This window comes from Castor canadensis, chromosome 14 (assembly GCF_047511655.1).
Source record: "Castor canadensis chromosome 14, mCasCan1.hap1v2, whole genome shotgun sequence".
Taxonomy (NCBI): Eukaryota; Metazoa; Chordata; class Mammalia; order Rodentia; family Castoridae; genus Castor; species Castor canadensis.
The window spans coordinates 55,393,082-55,413,153 of NC_133399.1; the positions used below are offsets into that span (position 1 = coordinate 55,393,082).

Sequence of the window (20,072 nt, forward strand, 5' to 3'; positions counted from 1 at the left end):
ATATTAGCATATTGAAGTGAGTTTAACCTTGTAACTTCTCCAGTATCTACTATCCCTCTTCAAGCAGGCTGCAGAGGCAGCTTCGTGATGTTTGGAAACCCTGGAGGTAGTTTAGTAAATGGGACCATTCTGGCAAAGCAGCTCATACGTGACTCCAAAATCCATGTCATTTGCATGGGAGCCTGGGCTCCCCAGTCAGCAATACGTTCTGAATGTAGCTCTGCATGCAGCCAGCAACTTACAGAGGGTGAAGCATGGCTGGCCGGCATGGGCCAGCACACTTGATAATGGCTAATGCTCTTAGAGTTATGCTTATGTACTCTCATGATATCCCAATATTTCCCCTCAACAGGGATATAGAAACCATGGCAGAGCTGTGTGCCTCGTTGTCTTGAAAGTGGACAAACAGAATGGCTCTGATGGGTCTGGGCTAGCTATTTAGTCATGATGGAGGGAAAAGACAGAGGGATGCAGACTAGGTTGGGGTCCTTTTTCTGTATCATGGTTCAGGGCTCTGGGCAGCTATAATATCCCCACCTGAGAAAGGACAGTGGTTCCAAGACTAACCCCACGGGCCATAAGAGCCCATGGGGAAATGAACAGTCTAGTCAACCAGCCTGGACATCTGATTGTTTTTGTTTTTCACTGATGTGACTCATTTTAAAATCAGCAGAGATTGGATTCATTGGGATTCCAGTGTAGCTAACATGTGTGGAGTGTCTGGTGTGTGGCCAGCATTGTGCCAAGATGCGCGTCTGTTGTTTTGACCAAGCTTGGCAGAGGCTCCTATTTGGTTGGATTGGGAAGCTCAGCTCTGTCCTGTTTGACTCAGAAACCCATGTGGAGCTTCCTCTGTGCTGGGAAGGGGACCAAGCCAGTGGATCTGAAAAGATCCATGGCTTCCTGTGCACTCCTCTGGTGGTCCCAGCAGAAGCACTTGCTTGACTTCAAGGCAGGTTGCTCCTAGGAATTGCAGTTCTCTCTCTTATCTGGAAATGGATACTAAAGGTTTGTTATTGTGCTTCAAACATTCTGTTCTCCTCATCTGGCTATTTGATGAGACAGTGATGTTTGCATGGCTATTTCTCACTATCAGGAAAATAATCCTGTCTTGCCACTTGGGTCCAATGCCCCTCTCTCTCTAGTCTAGTTCCTCAGTTTCCAGGGACTGAGCACAGTGGCCATTGGGAACTCAGATTTGGCTTGGATGCTCCTATTAGCGTAGACTCGACTGTGGGCTCCACAATGGTAGAGGGAGTTGGGGATCCTGAACATACGATTTGACATACATAAAAATCGTATTGATTTTTCACACTGGGACCGGCAGTATAAAAAGAAAAACCTTCAATCCTGAAAAACAGAGCCAGCATAGATAGCTCTTTTCTCACTTACAGGCTCATCAGGAGTCAAATTCCACTGAGGCCGTGCCAAAGAGTGGGCCTGCAGCACAAGTGATTGCTTTGGAAGGACAGTCAATATCTGATCCCAGGAATATGGGAACCCCTGTGTACATGAGAGCAAATACTAGATTCAGCTGCACCCCCTTCTGTAGTGACCTCAAGTTTAATGTTACCACACTCTGGGATCCACAGAGCACTTTTCTCATGGGTTTAAAAATAGACTTCAGGGCTGCTAACCCTCTTAACAGGAACATGATGGAGACAAGTGCCAGCACTGTGGGACATGATACCCAGCTCTGGTCACCTCCCTAAATAGACCCCCACATTTGCCATAGCTTCGTCCAGGGAGGCCTGGCACACAGGGTTACCTAATTGGCCATGGGAACTCACCACAGAAAGTTAAGTAGAAAATAACCAAGGCTCTCTCTTCCTAGAACTTTCTCTTTCTTTTGTCTTACTATAAATTTTAAGAAGGAATAGCAAGATTTTAAGGGAGTCAGACTGTATTTCTTATTTAGTTCAATAAAACATTCACTTATTTACTTGTTTGGTTGTTTAGTTCTAGTTTTGGGGATTGGATCCCTGGCTTCACACATACTGAGCTCTTCCACTGAGCTACACTCCTAGCCACTCAGCAGAGCATTTTATGGAACATTCCATAAAGGTCCTTCCTAATCAACTGGGGAGGAGAGGGTAAGGGCAGGTACATCTGTGCGTATATGAGGACTAACATTTTCCCAGCAGTGATGCTCATGATGGTTTACACACTCTCCAGAGGGGTTTTGCCTAACTCCCAAGTGGCGATAAGCTGGCTTGCCTTTCTCAGTAAAGGGTGGAGCTCCTGGTACCCGCCCTTATCAGTGATGCGCAGAACCTGTAGGAGCTGGGGTGTCTCCCTGTGTGGGTGAGGGACAGAGCAGATAGAAGAAGGGTCAGGAGCACAGCTAGACTGGTGGGCAGCAAGGACACCACAGGATGTTTCCAGAGGAACTGCTAGACATAGGCTGAGAGCACAACTTCCATGTGATACACAACTTGAAAATCATTTCTTATGTGCAGAGAAGATGCAAACTGAGGACAGTGCATTAGAAGTCCAAGGTCTAGTTGCTACAGCTGAGCTTTGGGGATCCCTGGGGTCCTCTTCTCAGCCTTAGGTGTTAGATCCTAGATCAGATCTTAATTTTCCAGGGTAGAAACAAGATCAGTAACAACCCAGACCTCTGGGGGAGACAGTTAGCAAAAACTTTAGTAGAGAAGGAGGAAAGAAGGGTCAGAGCTATTACTGATTGAGTACCTGCCATGGTCAGGATGTTCACATTCTCACAACACCTGGAGAGACAGGCGAAGTTGGTTTCATTTTGCTGATGCTCAGAAATGTAATTTCCCTTATCATAACAAGCAAGCTCAACTGCAGACCTACTGATGTCCAGTATTTTAAAAGGCAGTCCAGAAAAGTGGAAGGTAGCATTCATTTCCAAGCTAGAGCTGATTCCATACCCGATTACAGCAGCGTGGCCATGCCGAGGGCCTTCTGAAGATGTTCATTGACACCCCTGGACCCTGCACTTGCCTGGAGCCTCTAATGTCCCTTTAGGAGAAGCCACCCAGCATACCAGATTAGCTCCTGTAAACCCAACTTGTGCCTGTTCCCCCAGTGTCCTGGAGGCAGAGTCTTCTGAGAATTCCACTTGTGGTTCTTTGCTCCATACTCTTAAGCAAACAAACAAATCAAAAGTTTGGGAAGAGGTAAAGAATGACTGAACAGCCCGATGGGGATTCACAGCAGGCATGGCCCATAAACTGTCCTCCATCCTGTGGACAGTCACCTCACCAAACTGAGGCCAGCCAGAGTTTCCAGTGAAATGAATTTCTCCTCCCCACCTTTCTTTCTTTCTCCTTTCTTTCTTTTTTTAAGTGTCTTGCTATGTAGCCCAGATTTGCCTTGAACTCATGATCCTCCTGCTTCTGCTTTCTGAGTGCTGGGATTATAGACAAGCACTACCATGCCCAGCTATTTTCTCCCTTCTCCCCACATGGGCTCTGCCTGACATAGCTTAATTTGGCTCAGTAAACAGAACTCCCCTGCCAGGCCCCCAGCACTGTTAGGCTTGCACACTGAGGGCACCGCAGAGAGGTGGTTGGCAAAATAGTAAGCTTAGACAAAAACCTGCAGAGCCCACAAAGCCCTCTGAAACGGTGGTGGGGAGGGAGGGAGTCTTTGCTGGCGGCCTCTGGCTTTTTCTTTAGCCCATTCATTCTGCTCTGTTGGTTGGGTGTGATTTCTGTGACTTTCATTGGCAGACCTCCCAGGCGTACTAGACACCAGCATTGAAAAGCACAGCCTTGCAGTAAGGCAAACCCTAGGAGAGGAGGAGCAGCAAGACGGTATTTGTGGTATAATAATGGAGGGCAGAGAGGATAGTAATTATGGGGAAAAATAATGGCTCATCTTTCTGAATCTCTAGGGCCCAAAAAGAACCTTCCAAGTCATTACTTATGCAGTGTTTCTATTTGCCTTATCACATGGTACATTATCTTCCCCTGCTATCCCAAAGTATCCCGGCAAATATTCACTGCTTTCTGAGTAATGAGTTCTGTTAAGTCATCTGTCCCTTACAGCCAGAAAGTTCTTTCTGTCTAATCTAAATCTTTTCTATGTCAGTTGAATCTCAATTCATACAGTTTCCTTATGACTAGTGGAAATGGCCGGTCTGTTATCCCTCAAACACTGGTCAGTAAACACTGACCAGTGCTGCCCAGCTCTGTGTTGCAAGTCATTTGGCGGGGAGGCGGGTAAACAGGGGAAGGGGGTAAACAGGGGAGGGGGATGGGAATATAGAACCAGGCTGTCCCTGCTGGTGAGTTGATTATATTTCAGTCATGGTGCAGGGGCTGACAGTCTAGGAAAAGGGCACTGGGATTCACGCTTCTCTTGGAGGCTGTGTGAATGGTTGTAGCTTTTTGCTTTTTCTTCTTTAATGCTAATTACCTCCATTCCTTTAAGCTCAGTCCTTACTGAGCAACACACCTGCAGCTGTACCATTTCTTCTCCTCTTGGCCCTTGCTTGACTCTTTGCATATGGAAGTTTCAAAGCCTCAACCCTAATGAGGCCATGACTAGGCCAGGAATTCTTGGCAGTCCTGACTACTAAAGTCCCTTGAGTTAATTCTTCAGTATCTTTTCCATTGCATTCATTGTGCTGTGGGTTGCCTGCAGCGCCTGGTCCACTATGACTGTCTCATTTCTCTCTCTGTGACTGTATTGTATCATCTAAAAAATACTGGGCTGAGGTATTAGAAGAACTGGACCGAAAATTTCTTTCTATTTCACTTGTTTATCTTGTCTTTGAGATATACTGTATGTATATAAGGAACTCTCCAAACTCCATAAAAAGAAAATGATCCAATTTTAAAATGGGCAAAAGATACAAACAGAGTGGATGGCAGATAAGCATCTGAAGAGAAAGAAATGCAAATTAAAACCATGGTGAGCTGTTACTACATACCTGTCAGGATGTCTGAATTAAGATCAAGCACATCAGGTCAAGGATGTGGGTCAGCTGACAGGAGGCAGGAATTGTTAGGGGCACCAGGACGCTTCCGAGGTGATCGACACCCCCATTATTTTGATTGTGGTGAGGGTTTCATGAAGCTGTACTTATGTCAAAATGTACCAAATTGTGCCTTTTAAATCTGCAATTCAGGCATATCAATTATAACTCAATTGCTTTAAGATAGTCTGTTTGTCAGTTCACTATGCAAGTCAATTGCATAAATGTTTTTGAAAGTGTACATATTATTCATCTTCCATTTGAGTAGGGCATTTTCTGTCTCTTTCTCTCTCTAAATATTAATGTTGGAACAGTGCTTTAAATCCCTTGAGGTGTTCCACTGGGCTGCAATGAGGGCTGTTCCAGTAACCATAACTTACTAATTGAAGCTCTCTGTAGGGGATTCTAGCAAACCTGGGAAGTGTTTGCTGTTGTTGTTGCTATTCATTTGTTTTATGGTTTTTGGTGGCACTGGGGCCTGAACTCAGGGCTTCATGCTTGCTAGGCAGGCACACTACCACTTCAGTTACACCCCCAGCTCTGTTTTCTTTCTCTTTTTCAGGTAGTGTTTCACTGTCATTTGAAGAGAGCATAAAGCTGGGCTAGTGATGCACACAAAATGCCTCTGAATTGAACAAGCAGTATTGCCTGGGGCCGGGTCACCTGCCAGGCTTTTGCTGACCATTTTTTACCAGTCAGAGTTGAGCCTACCCCTAACAGTCTCTGGTGTCCCCTGGAGACTCAGCCAGCCCCTGACTTGCTTTTGCCATCTGCCCCTGGAAGGACCCCATGAAAAGGTGGGGATGTCCCAGAGCAGAAACCTGGGCCTCCCTGCAGGCCTACAGCGGGGTGGTATTTCTGGGACACGTCAGCAGGAGGAGAGAGGGAGCTGTAGTAACACGTCTGCCTCTTGCTTGGTGCCAGGCTTCGTTCTGCGCCCTCTGTGCTCTCGCGCAGAGTCTGGAATAGGCTGATTTCCTGGCATCTCGGGACACCAGGGAAGAGCTCAAAACATGCAAATCGGCTGGGGGCATAAATAGACTTTGCTGAGCTCACCCTGGCTCTCGGCAGGCTTCGGGGCCCATTCACCAGGGCAGCCGGCGGCAGGAGGGAGGCCATGCAGCTTGGAGCTCCTCAGCTCCATTGGCCGCGGGTGCCTCGCTGGTGCAGCGCAGGACGCCGCGGGCACCTGCAGCTCGGCAGCCCCTTGGCGGGGTCGCCGGCCGGCGCCTGCTCCCTGGAGATCGCCCGCATTAACTTTCCCGTCTGCCGATCGTGGAGAGAACTAAGACTTCCCGGTAGCACCCGAGCCAGCGAGCGGGGGGAGCCGGATTTCTAGCCAGATGCCGCGTAACTTGCGCGCGCTCCCCGCGCCGCGCCACAGATAATCAGGAGGGAGCTCGGGTTTCCGCGCGGGCACCGGCTGGACGATGGCAGCGCGGTCGGGCAGGTCGGGTGCGGACCCCGCGGTGAGTGAGAGGACCGGCTGCCGCTGCGGCTGCCCGCCGGCCCGCACGCCAACTTTCCGGAGCGGGTGCGGGGCCACTGCCCTTCTGCTGCCTCACGCTGGCGCCCCAGGCTTCTAGCAGGATCCAGGGGGAAATTGCTTCAGCCAGGAAGTGTGCGCTGGCCGGCCGGGTGGAAGCCTGCCCCCGGGATTCGGCTGTGGAGACTCTGCCTCTGCCCTGGCCCGAGGAGCAGAGGCCTGACCCCCAACTCTTAGAACAGTCACCCCTAGGGGAGCGGGAAATGAATGGGGGCGAGAGCAAGGCAGTCCTATCCTGGAGCACAGCCATGCGTTATCCCCATGTAGCCTGGGAACGTTGAGGATCGGGGAACTTGGCAGACACACAGCATCAAGTGGCCAGCGGGATTCACCGGCAGGCCCTCCCTGGCAGGGCCCACCTTGGCTGTTCACAGACCGGTGGCCCAGACTCTAAGGCAGGGACTTTCCCAGGGGCTGCGGTTGTGTTGGGGTTGAAAGGAACCCTGGGGCTCCCTCCGACTTATAGGTCTTGCTTCTTCATTGGTACCCCTAATTTTCATTGTATCTTTGCCAGTGGTGGGCTGTTTGCCCTGCTGGAGACACTGTAAAGCTGCAACAGCCCAACTTTCTGGGAAGAAAATTAATGAAAACAGACAGGAGGGTGGCCCAGGATTCACTTCTGTTTCTGCATAATCAAGGGGATAAAGGCAAGAGCCACAGATACTCTGGCTCTGAAAAGACAGTTGATGGTCTCTTCTGCCAGGCCTGACTTGGGCTGGCAGGAAGACCCAGGTGCTGAGTGTGAAGACTCTATCACCACCTCCAGCCGGAGCAGACAGTGTCACCAGGGAGTGCTGCCTGTCTTACTTAGCTGCACTTTCCCAGGAAGCCCCCAGACTCTCTTCCTGGAGTTCTGACAATTGCTTCTTCAAAGTTGCCTTCTGCCCAAACAAGCCTTGGGAAAGAGGTGGCCTTTTTATCACTGCTTACAGACATGGATATTAGCTCTTTATTTTGGAGAGGAATTGTGTATACCCAAGCCTTGAGAAAGGAAATCATGATTTGTTCTAGGGAAAAGACACCTCAAGCCCCAAAAGAGGTATGAAGAGGGCTTAGATTCTCTTAGTCTGAAGTGAAATTTTGCTTGGCCTCTTGGCCTTGGACTCACTGCCCATGTGTCACAGGCATACTGACCTTTAGTAATGAGCTTCCGGCTTCTCCCTGTGTAACACTGGAGGCCTCTGGGCTGTCTTGGCACCACCCCGCTCAGGAAGTGTAAGTGTAGTAATAGCCTAGGTGTCTCTGGTGACCAGATAACTTGCTGGTAACTTGAGTTTCAGGTGGAATTCCGTGCCCTTCCTTTCTCTTTCATGTCCTTGCTCCCCAAGTGCACACATCCTCCAAAGGAAGTGGGAAGGCTTCTTTTCGCCAGAGTTGAACTTGAGAGAAACCTTATAAGCATTCCAAAATGATAGTGCAATGGTTCCAAGAAAGGCCCTGGAGGTGCACTACCTAGATTCAAATCCTGGCCACCCACATATTAGCTGTGTGACATTGGGCAAGTTACTTAACTTCTCTGTGAGTCGGTCACTTCATCTGCAAGAAAGCAGATAATAAAGTACCTGCCTCATGGGATTCATGGGAGGAACAAATAAATTAACTGATGTCAGGTACATAGAATAGTAAAGTTCTGTAAATGCAAGCTTATTTTGTGTTGAAAGGAAGTCCAGGGATGTCATTATGGATTGACCCACAGGGAAGTGGCCAGAGATCAAAGTATATGCTATGTCTCTCCCTCTCCCAAAGCATGCACACACTCACAGAGATGAGGTCACACAAAAATGGTGCTCCAGATGAGGATGGATAAAGACACAAGAGGGCTGCCTTAATGGGGTGCACAGAGGTGCTTTGTGGCTGCTTTGACCAGTTTCGGGGTGCATGTGCACCAAGGACCCCCTGCCTGGAACCATGAACAGACCTGCTACAGGTCCCCTAGTCTCTTTTCACATAACTCCCCTTCGAGGCTACTTGGGAGGGGATGGGTGGAGCAACTTTGCTCCAGTTTTTCATACCTCAGAGTTAGTTTGGTTAGTATTTGGTTGTTGTTGCTTTTCTGGGTAGTGTTTACTCAGATAAATATTTTTTAGTGGAATGAGCTGGATTCTTTGACTGTCTTCCTGCCCTGTTGGATTACACAGACTGTGTATAATAGTAGAATTGGCATCGTTGGAGTAGGTAGATGGGCAGTGGGCCGTGGAGGAAGAAGGGGTCCTCACATCCCTCAATGCTGTTGGTTCCACAGTGGGAATTACCTGGCCCAAGGAGGTTCTCGATGATACTTGTGGAATGAATCCGTGATGCCTGCCTGCGTGAATGACCTCTTTATAACTTTATAAAGTTATAAAGCCAGGAAGGCAAAGGCCTCCATTCTGTGTCTTTAATCTCTCTTTTTCTCTGTTTGCCTTAGCAGAGTACTGGACTTGAAATAGGACCTCAGTAAATGCATTGTAGAATTAAAGAGTGGCCAGGGGGTGAGTGACATCATTATCTGTAGTTCACCCCAAAGATGCCCTGAGGATACTGCTTATGTCCCAACTACTCTATGTCTACAGAAGACCAAAAGGAGAAATGACAAAACCTCAGCAAGTGCACATCACCTCTAACAATCTAGGTGACCTCAGCCAGCCACTTTGCTGCCTGGGCCTCAAATTCATCACCAGTGAAAGGAAAGTCTAGACTAGATGATTCCTCTCTAGAGACCTGTGTTGGCTTGACATACTGCTTAGGGACATAGTGGACTTGCCCAGAAGCTATTCTGCCATGGGTTAACTATAGCCCCCAACCAGTCTTACACCATCACACTGTCTGGATGGACACCCTCAGTTTGAAATGGCTGAGGGTATACCTCATGGTCATGGGCTCTAGTCAGGTACACCTGCTTTTGAGTGTTAACTAGCTGCAGAACTTGGGCAGATCAATCTTCAAACCTAAGTGTTATGACCTCTCAAATGAGGATAACAATTATACTTACCTCTCAGATTGTGATCAGGATTAATAGATATACTGTTGGGGACTTGGAGATGTGGCACAGTCGTAGAGGACCCTGCATTCATCCCCAGCACCACAATAGCAGAAAATAACAAAAAGATACACTGTTGGTAGTACACTTGGCCCAAGCTGGTATCATGATTTATATTAGAAGTTACAAAAACCATTTAATATGCCAGCAACATATGCTGGAATCCCAGCTCTTCAGGAGGCAGAGATCAGGAGGTTTGAGGTTTGAGGCCAACATGGGCAAACAGTTAGCAAGACCCTACCTTATCCAAATAAACTGGATGTGGTGGTAAGCACCTGTCATCCCAGCTACTCAGGAGGTGTAAATAGGAGGATTGCTAAATGTGAGATTAAAGCAGTAAGTCCTGGGGCATGGTTCAGGTGATAGAGTACCTGCCTAGCAAGCATGAGACCCTGAGTTCAAACTCCAGTACCACAAAAAAAAAACAAGGAAACAAACAAACTCATGTATCCCTTCCTTCTCAGCCCAGTCCAGATCAGCTTCCTTAGCTTCTGTGTATCTTCTGTGTATCTGCTTGTCTCTCATGACAGGGTGCTTTGCTTCCTGGAGGCAAAGCTTTGAATAGGTAGACACTGCCATTTGTGAATATTGAGTCTATTTTTATCCATCCATTCTCAGGATTTTATCCTAAATCTATTATAGTGCTGCAAAAGACAGCTCATTGGTGGGAGAAATGTCTCTTTAACACTATCATCTGTGGGGAATAATGTGTTTTCCTCCTAGTTAATGCAGACAGATATTCTGAATCCGCAGGCATAGATGTTTATCTGAGAGATAGACCTTAAGTCTGATTTCTCTGGATTTAGGGAATCCAGGTCATGCATGGGATACCAACAGACTGTGCCTCATTTCTAAAATGTCTCCGCCACTGCAGACAGGCTGCTGGAACCCAGGTCATCAGTGCCGTGTGCTTTAGGTCAGCAGAGGCCTCGACTTTGCAGATATTGAATGCTTTGAAGTATTTAAAAGAAGGTTTGGTCCTTTTATCCCTGTCCCTAGAAGAAGACAAGACTTAAATAACTAGAGAAACAAGTGTTTAAAATGTGTTTTCAAACCAAGCTTCTGTGGATAGTTCCTGGGTTTGGAGATGATGACTACTGAGTGTCCAAAGTCAGAATCCTGCAGGGAGACTTGAAAGGAAGGAGAAGTTGGAATGGGCAGAGTGAGGCGGAGTCCAGGGCTGGGGAAGAAGCAGGTGGCAGGCTGGGAGGGGGCACAATACAGGAATTCCACAGGGGGAGAAGAAAGGGGAAGGGAAGGGCCTCCTGCTACACTGGGAGCAGTGAGATCTAAGGTTGTGTGTATGTGTGCTGTGAGTGGGCGGCTGCAGGCCTTGGATTTGAACTTATATAATAAAGGAGAGAGACCTGGTAGGAAATCAAGCTTTGAGGAAAATGTAATGCTGATGATTCTTGTCCGCTACGGTTCACTGTTAAGTGACAAAGACATGTAATCCCACTTTGGGGAGGAGGTGATGAGAATTTCATTGTATAGCATTTCTAAAGAATGGCTGCAGATTTTGAGTCTTCACATTAGGGATGATAATCACCATCATGTGTATTCATTTCTTGTGGCTGCTATGACAAATTACCACAAACTTGGTGGCTTAAAGCAACAGAAATGTATTCTCTCCAGTCGGGAGGACAGAAGTCTGCACTGGAGTTGGGCACTGGGCCATGCTCCCTCCTAACTCTGGGAGGTTCTGTTCTTTGCCCCTTCCTCCTTCCAGGAGTCACCTGCCTTGCGGTTCTAATCCCTACAGTGTCTGCCTTCATCTTCTGTGGGTCTCCTCTTCTGTCTTTGGTTAGGACACTTATTACTGGATTTAGGGCTGGTCTAAGGAATCTAGGGTGATCTCATCTCAAGAGCCACAGCTTAGTTACATCTGCAAGGACTCTTGCCAAACTGGGACAGTCACAGGCTGCAGGGATTTGAATGTGGATGCTTACCTGTGGGAGCACCATTTAGCCCACTACCACATGTGCTCTGCAGACATGACAGAGGAAGGAGACAGAGTGCCCAGTGTAGATGAAGCCACTGGGTGGGATCATCACAACATCCACATGTGATTCATCACTTGGCCACTCTTACTTGTCATTCTCAGCGTTGCGTGTCCAAGAGCCAGGTGCTGTGCTCACACTTGTGTAGTAAGTTATTCCCTGGAAGCATCACAGTGTGTGAGAAGGGCCTGCCCTGCCCCCAGCTCACAGATCAGGAGACGGGAGCTGCACCAGTGCAACTGCTCCAAGCCTCGGCCCACTCCACTCTGAGTCACACTGCAGACTTTCCTTTCTTGTCCCCTGCTATCACTCTCTGGCTGCCACTCACCTTTAATGCACACCAGGGCTCCCAATGGCAGGGTCTTGTTATGCAAGAGGCAAGTAACTGAGTGAATGTCAAGGGACAGAAGGCTTCAGCTGGGGAAATCTGACAGGGCTCATGGATGGAAAGAGCCAGGGTAAGCCAGCAGCAGAACTAGGAGATTAAGCTGCTGAGTTCCAGATCCGTACTACTGCCTTGGGACCCCACTGTGCCTTTTAACCCCACCCTGGGAACCCTGTGTCACTCTACTTCGTGCCTCAGTAACCTCATCTATAAAACTGGGACTGCAGTGATACGTGCCTGTGGAGTTTTAAAGTGCAGATTAAATGCATATCTCTGTGTGCATATATGCATGTGTAACTAAATATTACAGGTGACGTGCTGATAATGGTTCTTAGTGCATAATAAGTGCCATGTGCTGTTTAATTGCAGAATACCAGACCACCCTGAAGAGCACAGCTTGCTTCCTTCTCTGCCTGCTTTCATGACTCACTAGAGCCCAGGCCTGGGTGCTATTGGGGCTCTGCAGCCAGATGTGGAGCCCTTGATATCTGGAGGCAGTGAGCTCTGCCATGCTGAGCATTCACTGTTGGAGTGGATCAGAATCCTCTCAAAGGCCAGTCACCTGGTCCTAGCTAAGGATTATTGGCATACTAACTCCCCAAAGGAAGGGAATCCTGGCTCTAAGGCAGCCTCACATTCTGGGCCCCAGAATAATCCAGTCAGGGGCCTAAAGACAATCACATCACACACCTTGGACGTTGTGGACACTAAGGTGCCCTAATGCAAGGGTGAGGTGTCTGCTGCCATGCCCAGGGGAACAGGGGACCTTGAGATCATTAATGTCCAGGACACTCACAGCCTGCCGCTTTCCCCTACAGGCTGATGCTGCCACCAGCTTTCTGAGGGCAGCACGATCGGGCAACTTGGACAAGGCTCTGGACCACCTGCGCAATGGGGTGGACATTAACACCTGCAACCAGGTAAGTGGGTGGAGACAGGTGTGTTCTCTCTGAAGAGGTGCATTTCCTGAGAGCTTTAAAACTGCCTCTGCCCCCATCCCAGCCTCATACCACCAGGCTTCTGCCTGCTGAGGCCCAGACTTGGGCTCATATCCCTACCTGGTCACCCAGAGCTGTTTCCCAAATGTGTGTGGGGGTGAGGCCCACACTCTGGTCCCCTGAATCCTCTTCCCTTAGAAGTTGCCAGTGACCATAGAAGATGTGACCTATGACAGTAGGTGGGAGGAAGGGCCTTTAAAGAAAGCTGTATTGGCACTGACACCATGTCTCCTTTGTCCACCTGCAGCCTTGTGGGTTCTTATAGTGAGCCGGGAGGGAAGCTGTGCCACAGGGTGAGGGGCTTGCTGGGCTGGCCTCTAAGCCACGTGCCAGGAGGGGCTGGAAGGAAAGGAAACATGTGCAGGGTGGATTGGCTGTAGGCAGCACCTTAACAAGGAAGAAACAGTCCTTTGGGAGAGAGCAGAGTGTGGCTCAGCCATGGGCTGCTGACCTGTGTGGGTTCTGTTGTTGGTATTTGCCAGCCAATTGAGTTGTTCAAATATACAAGATACAGTGTCTAATTTAGAATAAATTGACCAATTGTGACTCTTTTTTTTTTTTTGTCTTTTTTGGTGCTGGGATCGAACCCAGGGTCTCACGCATGCTAGGCAAGCGCTGTACCACCGAGCTACATCCCAGCCCCAATTGTGACTCTTTTTTTAAAGCCTTGTTAGCCATTTTAAAGATTGTTTTTAGTTGTGGTGAAACACACAAAACAGAAATCTACCATCTTTATGGTTCTTTAAGAACACAGTCAGTTACTAATCCACCAGCACTGCCCATCTCCAGAACTCTCTGCATCTCGCCAATTAAGTTCTGTCCCCATGCCCCACCCCTGCCCCTGGTAGACCGTCCATGTTCAGTCTCTGGATTTGACAACTCTGGGCCCTCCTAGAAGTAGTACCCGATAGTATTTGTCCTTTCTGGCTTCTTTCTCTCAGCACAACATCCTGGCACTTTTCCTACTTGGTAGAGACTTAGTTGATGTCTGCAGACCAGCAGGGACAAGTCTCCAGAACACTGGTCAAGTTTTCCATGGGCAGTATGCCTCTGTCCCCTACCCCCTTATCCTCTTCCTGCTGTTCCAGGCCCTGCTAAAAATGCAGAATTTGACCTGCTCTCTTTCCCAGGGCCAAGACCCCATCAGGGTTTGGTTGATCTTGTAGCGGAAACCTACAGAGGGAAGATGAGAGAGGACAAGTTGCTCAGGTGTGTCTATGAAGCAGAGCTGTGGCAGTGACGGGTATGGGTGACTGGACCTGGGTATGCAGGCTGGAAGAGAACAAGCCAGCTCCTCCCCTTCTTCACCCCTCACCCAGAAGTACCAACCCCTCCAGTGCAGGGCAGTGGAACGCTGTGGTTACTGGGCTAAGCACCCTATAGAGAGAAGGTTGGATGCAGATGGAGGCTCTGAACTTACTGCTTTGGTGATAAGAGGCAGAAGCAGGAAGGTGGGGACAAGTGACAGTCCTGCCAAAAAGGGCTCTGGACAGGGCCCAGGCTCCTTCTCACTGTACCCCAGAAGTGGGGCACAACCTGAGGGTGCTGCCCTCCGTATCTCAACCACACAGGCCAGGCACACACAACCTGTGTCTTTGCAGCATGGCCTCTGGGGGGAGAGGGATTAAGTCTACAGCTCTCAGAGGAAGCCATTTAGCTGAAATGGGGACAGCTGAGCATGCAGAATGAATGAACCAGGGCTCATTTTCTGTGTGAAACTGGAGGGTTTTGGTGACAGCCAGGGGATTGCTTCATCCAGTTGGCTTCTTGTGGGTATGGCCTCCTGGTTGCTTAGGCACCCAGACTCCTCTTCCATTCATTTTGGGCTCAGAGGGTTACAGGCTACCAGGCATTATTTGCACTTTATTGACATTACTGATGAGCTCAGCACAGTGACAAGATGCAGTTCCTCCTGTAGACACTGACGAGCTCCAGCCTCAGATGTGATCAGCCTCTGCCTTTCAAAGACCCAGCTGCTCCAAGGAAAGGGTAGAGGGGTATAGAAACCCCAAATGTGCCTAGCCCCTGCAGCTGGCCACACCCTAGGCTACATCAGCCAGGACTCAGGGCCATGCTGTTCATGTCTTAGGCCGATGACTGCACAGCGGCAGGTGGCTGCAGCTGGATATCACTAGAAAGGAGCTGGGTAGAGAGGCCAGAGCCTTACCAGCTGCACCTGAATGGAGAGAGGGATATTGGGGAAGGGCTTGGTGGCTGGCCTTGTGCCCTCATAGAATGAGTTAGTGCCCTGTTGGGACAGTGCCACTGCTTTGTGACAGTCACAGGGCCAGCTCCCTGATGGCTCTGCAGCTTTTTCCTTTATGAAACTCTCACCATTTAAGAATTTGAAAACAAACAGCACTAGGCTCATGGCAGGGACCTGGCTTTGAGCTTGCATCTTTTGAGCAGAGGGACTGAGATGGTGGTAGCACCTCCCATGATCCTCCTCTCAGATGGTGCTACGGGGGAGGGGTGTAAAACCCCAGGAATGCTGCAAGAGGAACTTGGCTTATACAAGAGATGTGCATATTCAGGGCAGGCTTCTTTTTGCATAGATCCTATTTGTCAGTTTTATCATCTTCATTCTTCTGCCTATAGAAGACATTCATACCTAAGTGCACACACACACACACACGTCTTTATACAAATGCCTGGTTCTCTTGTTCATTTAAGCATTGCTTGCACTTTAGGACCCTGCACCAGTGTCTGCCTGTTCCTCTCTACATGCATGTGTAGCACTGGGCTGCAGTACTGGCATAGAAAAGTAAAAGAAGCCTTGATCCTCTACCTGTCTGAGCTGTAGCCTGCTGATAGTGAGAGCTGATCATCAGATAACCATGCAAATAGATAATGCAACACCAAAACTAAGTTAGGTGCCATGAAGGAAAGACCTAGAAATATTTTGAGAATAGGTCAAAGGCCTGACCTGGAGGTAGAGGTCAGAGGCTACCATGAACAAGAGATAGTGGAGCTGAGAGATGGTGAGGGGAAGGAAGGGAAGCCTGCACAAAGTCCCAGAGACAGGGGAAAAAACAGAATTTAAGGAAAGTCAGAGTGGGACAAGCACAGAAGCAAGAGGGATGGGATGAGGTAGAGCTAGGATCCAGCTGAAACTTACAGGCAAAGCAAGAGCACATTCAACAATTAGGACAGCAGCCCTCTGGGGTCCAGACAGTGTGGTGTAGTGTGTGTGTGTGTGTGTGTGTGTGTGTGTGTGTGTGTGTGTGTGTTCACCTACTGCTCTAGCTGTTAACCCTGGAGTTACTGTTAAGGGGAAGGGATCTGGAAGATGGCACAGAGTGGCCAGGGTAGCAGATGTAAGTGGTACCAAAGAGTTTGAAACAATGTCTGTTGACCAAGAGGAGCAGAAGTATTTCAGCAGTGAACAGTCTGTGCAACTGTATTGGTGCCTGCTGGTTGAATATCTCCCCTGCTTACAGAGGCCATGTTAAAGATTCTCATCATTATCTGGAGAGGAAAAGGAACCATGGATTCCAGCACAGGAGTCTCATGATTAGAGGTGTGCTATAAAGGATCCCACTGGCTACTGTGGAGAAAACAGGTGGAGGGTGCAGAGGTACAAGACCAGTAATGAGACCATGGCAGTAGTCCAGAAGAATGTGGGTAGCTCAGATAAGAGCCATGACTGTAGAGAAGGAACAAAGCCAGAGGTCTGGGTGACAGTGGAGTTGGAAGGAGACTTCCAGAATGACCCTCGGGTCTGGTCTGCACAGTGAAGTGGTGCGGGGGAGGGGTGTTTGGTACCATCCACGGTGATAGAGAATGCTGGAAGTGGCTGCAATGTGAAAACAGTGATGAGTCATGAACCAGCAGGGGGTTCTTGATGAGGAGACCTGCAAGTCTGAGAGGCGGGACCTTGATGAGAGGCCCAGCCCAGAAAGGCATCTGGAAGTCAGTAAATGCAGAGGGATGGAGGTGGGCAGTGCCACCCCACTAGAGTTGTGGGCCACTCTGGTTGTATTTATTAAACACCAGCTTTATGCCAGGTTCTATCCTAGGTGCTGAGCGAGTTAGATACAGTAGCTAGGTTCTTGGCATTTGTGTGCTGGAAAGGACATAGACATCAACCAAGAAAATGGACAAATATATGTTGGCTGATGAGAAGCGCCATGGAGGAGAAAGGCAAAGGGCTTATTTTAGAGAGGATTGTTGAGAAGGTAGTTTTTGAGAGAACTGGAAGGAGTAAAGGAAAGAAGCGTGTTGTTTCTGAGAATGTCATTCCAGGAAGAGGGAAAGGATGCACAAAAGCCCTGGGGCAAGAGAAGCTAGCTTTGTCTGGGGAGCAGCAGGAAGAATGGTGTGACTGAAGTGAGCTGAGGGAAAAGCACTAGGTGAGATGGGGACTTGGGCTGGGCTGTGAAGGGTTTGTGGGTTGCTGTGGGGGCATGGACTTGGCTCTCGGGGTGCTTTCCCTAAGAGGTGCTCAATCTGTCCTCCCCTGGCTGCTGTGTGGCAGAGTAGCCCTGGGCCCCAGGTACAGGGCAGGGAGATGAGCTGGGCAGCTAACCAGTGCACCTTGCGAAGTCCATAGTGAGTAAAGGGTGGAGGTGGCGGTGCAGGAAACCAGAGGATTTGCACCTGGGGCTTGGAGTGGTTGCTCTGGAGGTGGTGGTCTCAGCAAGAGTGCAGGGGCCCTCAAGTGACCTGTGTTATGTCGTTCTTGCCACGGGAGTGACCACATAGTGAGGCCGTTGATGCAAGTCTCAAAAGCCACTGCGAAGTCATCACTAGTCCCCAAACCTTGAATGTCCCCCTCTATACAATCTACCAGGACTTCTTCTGCTTGCTCAGTGGGACCCACTGAGCAGTGGCAGCATGGCACCACTGTGCATGCCCCTGGCTCCTGCCAGACAGATGGAGCCAAGGGAGGCTCGCGTCCAGGCCCTCTGGCCTTTGCTTCTCCACAGCGCCCGGCATGGGAGTGTCAGCCTGGAGATGCTACACTCCTCGTTTGACTAAATGGCTGTGAGTTATGCTCATGTTAGTCCTAGTTTCCCATGTTCAGTTTCCACAATCGCTGCTAAGTTATGCCTACTGAGTCAAAATGTCTAATTACGGAGAATATGGCAATGAGAACCTACTTTCTGGGATGAGGATACTGGCTTTGCAGAGTTAGCAGTTTGGCAGATGAAAAAGCAGGAAGAGCACCTTCAGAGCCCCCATTCTGGGACCGGAGGGCTCAGGTCCCCATGAAGGCTGGTGGGAGCCGTGAGTATAATCCAGTGGCAGAAAGCCTCGTGAGCTGAGTTTTCTCTTCTGTTTGTCGAACGCCAGTGAACATGGCCTCACTTGGCCTTCCTGACAGGAAAGAAAGTACTTGAAATCCCAAATGAAAATGTCCCACCAGAAAGAGGGGCCTGCGGTCCACAGCTTGGGCATAAGGCAGAGGGTTAGAAAAAAGGGCTGTTGGCTGCTACACCTGTCTGGTTTTGGTCCGTGCACTTGCTACGGTTCATTATGCATTTATGTGTCCACTTATTTTCCTTTGTGTCCCCTAAAATGTGGCATTCCCAGGGGAAAGTACTTTGCCATATTTAGTACTTGTGTCAGGCAGGATCCTGCCACATAGTAGATATTTATAAAATCAGTCAGTAGACGGAATGAGAAAGTGCTGTAACCACGAGTGAGCAAAGCTTCTGCTTTAGGCCATGCAGCCAGGAGGCTAAGCATGTCACTTAGGAAGGGCTAATGGCTCAGATGCTGGCCTTCTGTCCCCAGTTCAGCAGGCGGTGGGATTTGTTGGCCCTCTAAATAATCACAAGAACATAAAAGGTTCCAGGCCTCGCTCACCCTGGCCATGCCAGCTGGGGATTTCACCCACATTCCCATGAAAGCCTGAGGAAGCCCGGTCCTGCCGGGTGCTGGCTTGTCTGGTAGGTAAAAGCTTAAATGCATGTCAAACAAATGGAGCACGTGAGCAGTGTACCTGCTGCAGGATGGCTCATACCAAGGGTTTGACTAGGACTTGCTGGGCTTGTGGTTGTGATAATCAGGCCCTTTCCAAGTTAGAGGGCCTGAGAGCTTAAAGGAGAGTGTGGCCTTCAGCTCAGGAAACTGAGGTCTGGGCTTATTCTGAGTATTTCACAAGGCTTGGAACTTTCGATTTGGTGAGATAGGTGTAAGAAGGCCCACATAAGCTGGGTATGGTGGCACATGCCTAGAATACCAGCACTCGGGAGGCTGAAACAGAAGGATGGAGAATTTGAGGCCAGCTTGGACAAAGAGCAAGATACTGTCTAGTTAAAAAAAATTCACACATGAAGTTTCTGAGCTTATTCATTTATTCCAGAAATACATATTGAGCACTTCTGATGAACCGCACATCATTCTGGAGACCAGAACTAGCAAAGAAATAAATTCATGCCCTATTTTCAAAGAATGCAGAGGCAGGGAAGGAGGCCTGGCTTGTAGCTAGAGGCCATGGCATCAGTGTTCTACATGGTGCACAGAGGAAGCAGAGAATGTTTTTCTGCCTGCCCACATCTATTTGCAGCCCACAGACCAGGGTCAGGTAAATATGTCCCATTGCCTGCTGTCCTGTGGTTTCTGGTCTGGGGACACTGGCTTACATGCCTATGAGTCAGAGAAAAGTGTAGATAGAATAGAGTCTCCAGGTAAAGACTCAGGAAGCAGCAAGAAGCGTTAGGTGTGCAGAGATGGCATGGGGAAGAGCACACAGGGTGGGGCTCAGTGACTTGGGATATGTGAAAGGAAAGACAGTGAGCATGGGTATCCGTAGATCTAGATGTAAATATGTAGCCTGCTGTAGTCCTCTGTCTTCTGATTTTTAGCAACTATTGATGGGCATAAAGTGGCATGAAACCACATAGTTCTCTAATTCTGCCTGTACCTGCAGCCACACAGAAAACCTCCGTAACATTGAGCCTTAAGGCCTGCTGCCTGGGTGCAGCTCTGGAATAACTACAGGGAGAGAGAAGGGTATATCCTTGCCATCCCCACCTACAGCAGTGAGAGCATGCTGTACACAGTTAACTTAGACAAGCAGCACGATGGCCTTGCGCCAGTGCTCTGGAACCTTCTGAAGTTCTGGTTCCCACTGGGAAAGGCATTAGTGGAAAACATGGAATTTGGAAACCTCTGTCCCTTAATTTATCTTAAATAGGTACCTTTTTTGTATTCAGGCAGGAACTA

At 49.0% G+C, this 20,072-nt stretch overlaps 1 protein-coding gene across 15 annotated transcripts in view; it reads left to right on the forward strand.

Moving 5' to 3' along the window:
- Ank1 (ankyrin 1) overlaps positions 1–20,072 on the forward strand; it is a 188,090-nt gene that overhangs the window by 86,952 nt on the left and 81,066 nt on the right. For 12 of the 15 annotated variants that reach the window (XR_012441435.1, XM_074054602.1, XM_074054608.1 and 9 more), the window contains exon 2: positions 12,720–12,821. Coding sequence is in view for 14 of the 15 variants with exons in the window: in XM_074054602.1 (XP_073910703.1) it covers positions 12,720–12,821 (102 nt within the window). In the remaining variant the exon portion in view is untranslated. Of the gene's footprint in view, positions 1–5,846; positions 6,421–12,719; positions 12,822–20,072 lie in introns of those variants that run through there. The other 3 variants (XM_074054600.1, XM_074054604.1, XM_074054603.1) reach the window with 3 other exon arrangements.